This window comes from Gadus macrocephalus, chromosome 8 (assembly GCF_031168955.1).
Source record: "Gadus macrocephalus chromosome 8, ASM3116895v1".
Lineage (NCBI taxonomy): Eukaryota > Metazoa > Chordata > Actinopteri > Gadiformes > Gadidae > Gadus > Gadus macrocephalus.
The window spans coordinates 20452353-20463118 of NC_082389.1; the positions used below are offsets into that span (position 1 = coordinate 20452353).

At 40.9% G+C, this 10766-nt stretch overlaps 1 protein-coding gene across 1 annotated transcript; it reads left to right on the top strand.

Annotated features, from left to right (window-relative positions):
• Window positions 1–272: 272 nt before the first annotated feature.
• cahz (carbonic anhydrase) lies at window positions 273–5226 on the top strand. Its single transcript, XM_060059830.1, has 7 exons — window positions 273–433; window positions 602–799; window positions 1268–1386; window positions 1824–1916; window positions 2853–2915; window positions 3068–3223; window positions 4508–5226. Exons 1-7 carry the CDS (start codon window positions 400–402, stop codon window positions 4625–4627), a joined length of 783 nt encoding a protein of 260 aa, XP_059915813.1. The 5' UTR covers window positions 273–399; the 3' UTR covers window positions 4628–5226.
• The last annotated feature ends 5540 nt before the right edge of the window (window positions 5227–10766 follow it).

Below are 10766 nucleotides of genomic sequence, written 5' to 3' on the forward strand. Positions count from 1 at the left end.
GTGACATTTTTCTCTCTCTCTCTCTCTCTCTCTCTCTCTCTCTCTCTCTCTCTCTCTCTCTCTCTCTCTCTCTCTCTCTCTCTCTCTCTCTCTCTCTCTCTCTCTCTCTCTCTCTCTCTCTCTCTCTCTCTCTCTCTCTCTCTCTCTCTCTCTCTCTCTCTCTCTCTCTCTCTCTGGAGAGGACAAGAAAACTAGTAAAGTATCATAGAATACCACCAGAGGGTGCACAAGGTTACTTAAGGCAGTGATATTCTGTCACAAGCGTTGGTTAACTAAGTGTGCTAGTCTGATAAGGAAACTCAGGCAATACACGCATATAAAGCCTTGCAACAGCCTTTCCTGGGGCATTTTTGGTGTCACTCTTAATTCTGTGGTTGTATTTGAAACCGCAAACTTGCGATGTCTCATGCATGGGGATATGGACCATATAATGGTGAGGCATTTGCATTATATTTATAGCACCTATTTGATTAAGTTCATATTTATATTGTAAATACAGTTTAATAGAATTAAGGAAGAAATTAAGATTTTCCTAGTTTCACCGTATTTTTTGGAGAGCTTCATTAAAGGCATTGTTTCTCTATCTAATTCTGTTTCGTAGGGCCTGAGACTTGGGAAAAAGGGTTTCCTGTTGCTAATGGACCCAGGCAGTCTCCGATCAACATCATTCCAAACCAGGCCCTGTACGAACGTTCTCTGAAGCCACTTAAACTAAAGTACGACCCGTCCAATTCAAGCAGCATCCTCAACAATGGACACTCCTTCCAGGTTGACTATGTAGATGATGAAAATACTTCTAGTGAGTACTGCCTCTTCTAGGCTCTTAATGAACTGAACTGAACTACTCTGGCTGCAGCTGTCCTTGAAAATGTATCATGTTGACATGTGGGGCACTGATCTGCTAATCAGACCTTAAAAACAATGGCTTGATAAACAGTGTCAGTGTGTAAGTGATTATATGGGGACGCTAAAGTCTGACACTATAACAACTTCATCAGGAATAACTATTATCGATCTGCAGGTAATCTGGATACCTTGGTTGCATTCTCCACTTCTAAGCATTTCTCCTGAATACCTAGCATCATTTGAGTTGTTTTGATATTGCATAATGCATTTTCCAGTGCAATAATCGTAAGAAGAAAAAAAAAAAAAGGGGCGCTGTATACGCACAGCCACTCTTAAAAAATAATATCCAATTATCTTTTTTTATTGAACCATGAAATGTCCTACTTAGTCTGATTTCTGCCCTCTCTCCACAACTCCCAAGCGTTGACTGCCGGTCCAATTTCTGGAATCTATCGTCTAAAGCAATTTCATTTTCACTGGGGTGCCAGTGATGACAGAGGTTCCGAGCACACAGTCAAAGGATTCATGTTCCCTTGTGAGGTACTGTCTTTATATATTATAGAAGTGAACTATGTTGAACTTTGACTCTTTTTGCGCAAATAATTTTTTAAATATTAGAAGGTAAAGCGACCCTGAGGGAAAAACCAAAAAATTATAAAATCTTATAATTAACATACACACTATCGAACATACTATCTAACGTTTTAAACAAAAACTAATACTGATTAACTAAGTTAACTAAGCCCTGAAATTAAGCACACACACAAACAAATTGATACCATGTTGCTCTAGCGACTCAAGTTTGATTCCCAAACTTGAATCCATATCAAGTTTTCATGTTCTCCTTCTGTGAGTCTTATCAGGAAGGGAGGCATGTCAGGCGATGATAATGGCCCCCCAGCAAAGCACTCTGACAATGATAAGTGAGAAAGGTGGATTGAGCATCATATAATGTTTCATTCTACTTTCTGTAACAGCTCCATCTGGTGCATTGGAACACCAAGTATCCCAGCTTCGGTGAGGCTGCCAGCCAGCCTGATGGCCTGGCTGTTGTGGGGGTCTTTCTCAAGGTGATTTCTTATTTTGAATTAATTGGCGGTGTTTACAAGCATTTTGGACTCTCAGTAGTACGAGAATGTAAATCAGTTTACATTAGAATTGTCTAGTTTCTTCTTGGGTTTTCATTTTGTTTTGTTAATCATCTTCCTGAACAACTAACTTGATTTAAATTTTTTAATTACGCTCAAAGTTCACTCAGGTCACGTAGTTTTCCAAACTACGTGACATTATGAAGGAACAAATGCCCATAGAAATGCTGCAGCTAGTTATTCTACACACAATGTATATTAAGTACCCTTTGGAAATTGCTTTTATATTATTTATATCTCAATTATATATTCAATCGGCTTTGAATTTATTGAATGTGTTGAATGTCTTCATTATGACTTTTAACAATGTAAAAAAAAAAAAATCGTTTGACTATGAAGTCCAACATAGAAGGCAACCAGGATAATGAAAGAAAGGCTGTATTTTGATATCAATTATTGGGTTTAACCACTGTTCGACTGCAATGAGGAACTGATACCTGCAGTCCAGGCATTTGATAATTCGTACCCCTATTACATGGATGAGTAAAATATCCATGTATCCTTACTTGGACATTTCTAGAGCTGAAATCAAATAACTGTTTTATCGAATGTGTGTTATTATTCCAAAAATCTGCATGACAACAAAACCTCAAAGCCAATTGTGTTGGAAGCAGAAGAGCCTTCATGCAGCCTATGTTCTGTAGCCACACTTCCATAGTTCTTTATCTGTCAGGCATCAGGCCTGGGATTCAGCATTATAGATGTTGTTAGGTTCCCAAACAATAGAAACGGCAGATATTCCACTTTATGATTATCCTTTGGCTTAGGATATAACCTTGATGAATATCAAGAGCACTCTGCCAACAGTCCAGTCAATTAATGTGTGTCTGTTTGTTACTTCATTTCTTTATACCCCAGATTGGTTCAGCGAATCCTAGACTACAAAAAGTTCTGGATGCATTGAATGCAATCAAATCCAAGGCAAGTTACCCTAATTAAGCATATATGTGCCTTCACATTAATGTAAAACTATAACACTTTTTCCTCCCCGAAATGCATGGGCACTTTAGGGATCGAGTTAAGCAAACTGCTTACATATTATAATCTATTATTTTATAATCTCCTCTATGCAGGGCAAGCAGAACATCTTTGAAAACTTTGATCCAAAAACCCTTCTTCCTGTTTCTCTGGACTACTGGACTTATGATGGCTCCCTGACTACTCCTCCTCTGCTAGAGAGTGTCACTTGGATTGTTCTGAAAGAGCCCATCTGTGTCAGCCCTGCACAGGTTGTATTTCTTCACCTATCCTTTTCTATTCCATCATTTCATAACTTCCATTTCACAATATAGTTTGCAGTTATAGTTTGTGATTCCTATTTCATGAACAACTTATATAAATCGAATTTGATGTAATAAATAAATATCATAATACAAATAACCAGTCACTAAGTAAGGTTTAGTTAACCCCCGTTTAAGCAGGAGAAATTAAGCCTTTTTAATTAAATAATTAGCCTTTTTACTAGTATTTATCAGATTGGTGGTATTGATTGCATTTTTCAGAAAGCAATGACGTGTTATTAAAGGCTTGAAGTGTCCTCAATGAACCAGATCCAAGTACCCATAGTACCATAACCATAGTAGGAATATGCTAGTTTATGTCCAGTATTTCCATAATGGCAGATGAATTGTATAATTGGCTCAATGCATTCATGTCCCTCTTTGAGGGCTAGGCACATTATTACTTGTCAGGTGTTTTTCTTTTGTTCATATATAAAACAATCTATATTTTTTACTGTACCATAAATCTTTTAGGTAAATATATTGTGATCGCAGGCACTTTCTTTAAAATATATTAAATATTTTTAATGTTGGAAAAATAAATATGTAGCAAAGAGATTCATATTCATATTTATGATTATATCTATTCATATTCAGATTTATGAATATATATATATATATTTATGAATATATATATATATATATATATATATATATATATATATATATATATATATATATATATATATATATATATATATATATTCACAAACCAAACTTTATGAAACCAATTATCATTATTTGCTAAATAAATTGACAATTTGCAAAAGTGAAGCTTAAAGGGATTTAGATGACGTAATAGCAATGCATGAGAGGCAAAACAAGGCTAGCATATTTGCAATAATTCTCCAAAGGGAGGAGTCAGATCTCAGCAAGAATGCACGAGAGAGATAAGACATTCTGGGTCCTTAACGGGCTGGTATTGGGGGTGGCTGTATCTCACTACTGCTTACTTCTACCCACCCATAACTGTTGGCTCATGAGGACATTCAGATAGCGCTGTTCTGTACAAATCCACAACTATGTATGCAGATGCAAACATAGTTATTTTATTGTTATATTGGACCACAATTACAAAAAAAATTCAATAGCTGAACAAGGGTAGCTGTGCTACCTAACACAGTAAGGCCAAATTAATCAGAATCAATTCTGTTTGTTGCCATCAGAAGCTTGGATCTAAATTTGACTCTGGACTGTTTCTGTCTCTTTATTGTTTCCTGACCATCTAATCAGATGGCTCAGTTTCGCAGTCTACACTTCAATGCTGAGGGAGAGGCTCCATGTTGCATGGTGGACAACTGGCGGCCACCACAGCCTCTGAAGGGGCGCGTGGTTCGCTCATCTTTCAAGTAAAGAGCCTCTTCTCTGGCCTGCCTTGTGCCTGCCTACATACAACTTCTTCTGGATCCAACCCTCCTCACTATGTTGAATTATTATATTTTATTTTCATTATTTATTTTGGGCATTACTCATATTTTGTGATCTGCATTGTCTGAGGAAAATCGTGAAAAAAAGGTTGAATTAGATACAAATTAAATCTTCCCATAAGGACATTGTAATGTTTTTTAACTTAGGTAACATGATGATGATTGCTAAATGTGATCTTCTATAAATTAAGGTAAGAAATTTAGATATTCAAAATCATATTATCAAAATAAATTAACAAGTAAATTCCTGCAATCATGAACCAGTGGAGTATATTTTGCTTATATTTTTGCTATTTTCAAAATCAATTTGATATGTATGGCTATGTATTTGCATGGTATAATCAGCATAGTATACCTAGAACAGTACAGTGTATGTGGTATAGAATAGCATAGTAAAGTCGTCATACTGATGCCCATATGCTCATGCATGTTTGTCTTAGTCCTTTATGCAGCAGTGCGAAAATAAATTGCTTGTGAACAGATTCTTAGTGTGTTAACTTCGCTAATAAAGAAATAATAAATCAATGATCTAATGGAGTGAATCTGTACAACAATCTATGATAGAAACAATGACCATTATAAAGCAAAATTATTTGCAAAAGTAAATTAGTTTAGAGGTTCAGAATGCAACATAGGATGGGGACTAACATTTCACCTGGGTTAAGATGGGTTTGGATTGGCTGGATATGTTTATTGCCACATTTGTGTCTTGTTATTCTTTTTATACCAGTATGTTCCTGTGTTTACTCCTCCTGTTTCCTGCCGACTAGTTAATGTGAAACATTACATTACAAATACAAAAATATATATATATCGTTGCACTCTGAACTCATATATTCTATGTTCAATTCTGAACATAACGTATACAATACATGGATGCCAACTTTTCATGACGCGACAAATACTATGGCGCTAAAATGCTACACCATTCCGGAGTTCAAAGTGAGGTTGACGAGGGGAAAGATGACAACCCTGGATCCTCTTTACTCTATAAGCTGATTCGACAAGAACATTTGTTTAAAACAAAGTCCCGTCCCCCCCCCCCCAAATAAATAAGGGAATTTGTGGCTGGTGATTAGAATTTAAAGAGTTAGTCAGCCCTTTTAACGGCAGACGGAATAAAAACAGATGTAAGATGTATCATGTTGACAAAGTATCATCTTGAATGTTGTGTATTATAAGACTTTAGTTGTCATGCAACTTAAATAATGGCTACTATATTACCGTCTTTCCCTGAGAAACACTTTGTCTGCATCACACTAGGGAGGGTGGACAAGATGTGTTCAATACACTCCCTGATAAGAGAGAACCAAGTGATTACCAAACAGCTGAAGATAAATGATGAGTACTCTACTACAAAATATAAGAACTGTTCCCAACATATCTCGCTTAAAGAACAAGGAATGTCAAATTTAATATACTTAGCCTTACTTTTTGAAGTGAATTTAATGTTCAATCAGGAGGCCAGTATTTAAAGTGAACCACAACATTTATTGGCAACACATTTTGTGATTAGGTGTCTGGTGTGGAGGCGCTGTGAGACTATTGAGGGCATCGGCCCTGGAGGTCGTCCTCCTGGAGGGGGTGGAGCTGAGCCCGGAGGTGGAAGGGGGTGGAGCTGATCCCGGAGGTGGAGGGGGTGGAGGAGGGCTGCAACGAGTCTCAATGAAAACAACAGACAAGCTAAAAGCATGAGAGAGGTTCAAAAACTGCACGTTGACCTGTGATTGGACCCCTGTTAATGCATGAGGTCCTGGTTGGTTGAGCGATGAAGGGAGGAGCCTGTGATGACAAAGGGAATTCAGAACCTGACATAAATCGATGAAAAACAAGGGGATCGTCGTCTTCCTGAATTTAAGTTTAAATATGTTCCAGTATTGAAGCCAGTCTGGTTTTCAGGGATAATAAACATTATAATATTTTGATTCCCCCCTTGGATCTGACATTAAAGTTTGAAGAACGTTGATTTTGTTCCACCGTTTATGAATCTCAGGGACAGGAGGCTAGTAATATTCATCGCAAATAGTAAAATCCTTATTGATGAAGCATTGTTCATTCATGAATACTAATTAAGATAAGAATACGATTATTTTTAATCAGTTATAAATTATTAGTATGATTATTAGATGAAAGTAGTTCCGGTAGCATCAGTTAGGTATTTTGTGTTAACTTACCTAAAGTAAGGATTGGGAGGGGGGCAACTTTAGAGATTTATTCATATTTTATTTTCTATTATCTTACTAAGCATTTATGCATTACATGTAACGGCTGAATTGATATATTCAGGTAGTTATAAAGCTTTAGTTAAGTATTTTGTGTGAGCTTATCTAAAATAAAGATGGGGAAGGGGGCAACTCCAGAGATTTCTTTGTCTTACATGCTAGAACACGCTTTTATATAACTGAAACCCTGCTGCATTCCCTCCACATGGACTTAAAGCTGTTTCAGATAGTTGTATGAAATACATTAAAATACAATTTTAATTGTATACAATTTTAATTTTATTTTCTCTCCTTGCCGCTGGTCCCTCAGCTGCTGGGCGAAGGCGAAGGGTCGGTCCCCCTAACTGAAGGCCAGCGCCGGGAACCACCGGAGATGTTCCTCTGGGTAGAGGTCCATCCGGTCTCAGATGGCCCTGGTGATGGCGTCGTAGTCTCGCGGGCCCCGGCCGGCAGACTGTGGGCCGCGAGCTGCGCCTCTCCTGTTAGGAGCGGCAGGAGACGGTGTGCCCACTCCGGGCGAGGCCACCCTGAGACCTCGGCCAACCCCTGGAAGGCCTCAATGAAGGCTTCCGCGTCGTCTGCCTCCCCCATCTTCGGGACGTGTATGTTCGTTGCGGGTCCCGCCCCTCGGAGTCTTTCGCCGCGTCTGCCGGAGGCGAGGAGCTCCCGGAGCATGGCCCGATCGGCGGCCAAGGACTGGGCTAGGTCCGAGAGCACCTTGTTCTGCGCCTGGTGGAGCTGGCCTTGTCGCTCTGCCATCTGGGCCAAGTGCCCGAGTACGTTTCTCAATGGGGACTGGTCCATTTCCCTGCGCTCGATCCCGACGTTGGGCTCCACTGTAAAGGGTTCACAGAGCGCTTGGACACCATGTTTGCTCTTCCGACAGAAAGTCATTTTATTTTGATCGCTCGCAAGTCCAACAAAACACAAGTCGGTTAAATGTAAATCATAACTCCGCTCAAAGTGGTCACAGGGTGCGTTCAAGAAGATCTCTGGCGGCGATCGCCCCTGTCTCTCCGCTCCCGATCCTTCCTGGATTCCTCTTTCACTACACCACAAAGCAGGCACATGAGAACAAACACTCCCTGATTGAAGTGCTGACACCTGCTCGCACTCAGGTCCAATCCCACCACAGCCAATCCGGTGCGCTCCCAACCTGCCCATACTCCCCCTGCAGGCCAGACGTTGCACGTCCCCCCACAGCCTCCTAGAATCATTGCTTGTTGGCTGGAAACGGAAAGGGGGGGTTGTTTACGTTTGGTTGTAGTCTTTTTGCTCGGTTCTCCGTCTCCACGGTAGGGCTAGAGCCGCGCGAAAAGACTACAACCAAACATGAACAACCCCCCTTTCTGTTTCCGGCCAATGAGCAATGCGTCTTCCAAGAGAAATCAATGGGATTTACAAAATGCGCTAAATGTGCCATAAAACACAATATAAACTGTATTTCGCTACAATACTTGATTCAACCACTCTATTTCATCCTAGACAAACCGGAAAGGGGGCTCAATGTTCAAAATACCAGAATTATACTTAAATATGTAGCGGGAAAAACACCCTATCTGCCTGGCAACACAGCCACCAGTGACGCACGCCGTATGCGTCTTTAAAACAAAAAACAGCATGGCTAGGACAGCAGCATGTAGGCGACAAAGCAGAAAGGAGGCGTCGTACATGCAAACTTTGCCCGCCGGCTTTCAAAAAGAAAATCCGCACTTCAGTCACATCCACAGCAAACCTGAAACGGCACATTGAACTGAAGCACCCGGCTAGCCTTTCAAGTTATGTGCAAGCAAATAAAAAATCCAAAGACAGTCAAGAAAGATCCTCGACCTCGACCCAAACACATTAACTGCGTACAGCGGCTCCGTTTTCATCTCCCAGCCGCAGCTGGACAACCTGGTGGTGCAGTATATTGTCGAAGACCTGCAGCCTTTGAGTAAAGTGGAAAGCCCAGCTTTCATAAACTTAAATCAGGGGTTGCAGCCATCCAAAACGGTGCCATCGAGAAAAAAACTACAGACACTGTTAAACAAGAAATTTAAAGAAAACATAAGTGAACTTATGACTGAACTGTCTGAGGTCGATGCTTTGTGCACAACAGCAGATTGCTGGTCAGCTGTGAACAAGGCATTTATGGGCATCACTGTCCACTGGCTAAACAAAACTGATGTTTCCAAGAGATACTCTGCAGTACTGGCATGCCGGCGGATTAAAGGAGCACATACACACGATGTGTATTGTCAGAAGTAAACAAAGGATTCAAAATCCACAACAAGGTTGTGTGTACAGTAACAGACAATGCTGCAAATTTTGTCAAGGCATTCAACTGTTTTGGGATGGATATTGCTATTGATACTGAAGTGCCAGAGACAGTGGTCCACTTTGATGAAACTGGAAGTGAAGATGACAATGAAGTGTCAGCCTTTGCTGCCGCCAGTGAGGACTCAGATGAAGATGACCAGATGGAGCCTGAGCCTCTCTCACGTCTCGATCATCCCTCTCTCCCCCCTCACAGAAGGTCCATGGCTCACACACACACCTTGAATAAGGTTACTGAAAAACACTACAAAACAATGTCGAGTGCTGTTTTTGCAAAAGCATCAGCTCTGTGGAACCTGGTTAAGCGAAGTACGAAGGCCTCTGATGCTGTGGAGGAAAAGCTTGGGATTGGTTTTGTTGTGACAAATTACACAAGATGAAACTCAGTTTTTCTTGCGATGGAGCGACTGTCTCGCATAGCAACACTAACTACCAAGGCAGAAATTAACGTGGCTGAGGTCACCCCTGAAAATGATGCCACTCCCCTACATGACAAGCTGATTTTGCACACTGTGAGTGATGAGTTTGGCTTTCGCAGATTCTCTCCACAGGAAGTCGAATTCATACACAAGTTTGTGGATGTGATGAGGCCCTTAGCACTTGCACTAAACATCCTCCAAGCAGAGAGGAACAATCTTTCTTGGCTACCTGGCTCCAACAATTGTGCAGCAGCAATGTCATATGAACGACCTGTTGGATGAGAGCATAAAGCCCACTGCAGCAGAGGGTCTCATTACATGCAGACCCCTCATAAAGAGTATCTTGGAATCACTGAGCAAAAGGCTGGCAGGTCTTCTGGAAAAGAGGGACCCCATACTCTCCGCTATGCTGGTGTCAAGATTCAAGCTAGACACGGTCCAAGATGTGGAGAAACAAATGCAGTACAGATTGATGCTGAAAAGATAATTTCAAACCCTCAACTCTGATGACTCAGCTGCAAGAGACTCAGCCAAGTCCAGTGGTAAACGTGACAAGGAAGATCCTGCAGCGTCATTCTTCAGATTTAACCAAAAACCTGAGGCTATTCAGAAATCTGAAGTGGACACCTATTTGAATGCCCCAACCACAGATGGGTTTGATGAATACATGCAGTTTTTCAAAGCTCAGAAGGCTGTTCATAAAACACAACACTGCTCTGCCCTCAAGCGCTCCAGTAGAGAGGCTCTTCAGCATCCGTGGTCTAATATTCAGGTAGGTTGCTATGGCGGCGCGTGTAGACGGAGTGGCTTTGAGCTCTCCTTTTCGGTGCTTTTTCTTAGTGTTTTTGTACATAAATTTGTTTTTCAATTGTAACGTCAGCTGGGCAAATCCTGTCTACAGTCGTCAGGATCTAATCAGCATTGGATTTCGGGCCGAACAGGCCGTAAATAAGGACTTTATTCACTCCAACGGCATACTGGAATGTATCGCAAGGACGCCGGGCGCTCCGTGGATTGTTATCCCCGCAGGTAGGAAGCGGAGGCGGCGTAGAGAGAGAAGGCAAAAAAGAGGCTGCCGAGCTGGCGTTCTCTTACGGCTAAAACG

What these genes read in the sequence shown, in the direction of transcription:
- cahz (XM_060059830.1), top strand. Translation starts at nt 400, where the DNA reads ATGTCTCATGCATGGGGATATGGACCATATAATG. An exon ending in GATTCATGTTCCCTTGTGAG is followed by an intron (nt 1,387 to 1,823) that starts GTACTGTCTTTA and finishes TTTCTGTAACAG; the next exon opens with CTCCATCTGGTGCATTGGAA. An exon ending in TGAATGCAATCAAATCCAAG is followed by an intron (nt 2,916 to 3,067) that starts GCAAGTTACCCT and finishes TCCTCTATGCAG; the next exon opens with GGCAAGCAGAACATCTTTGA.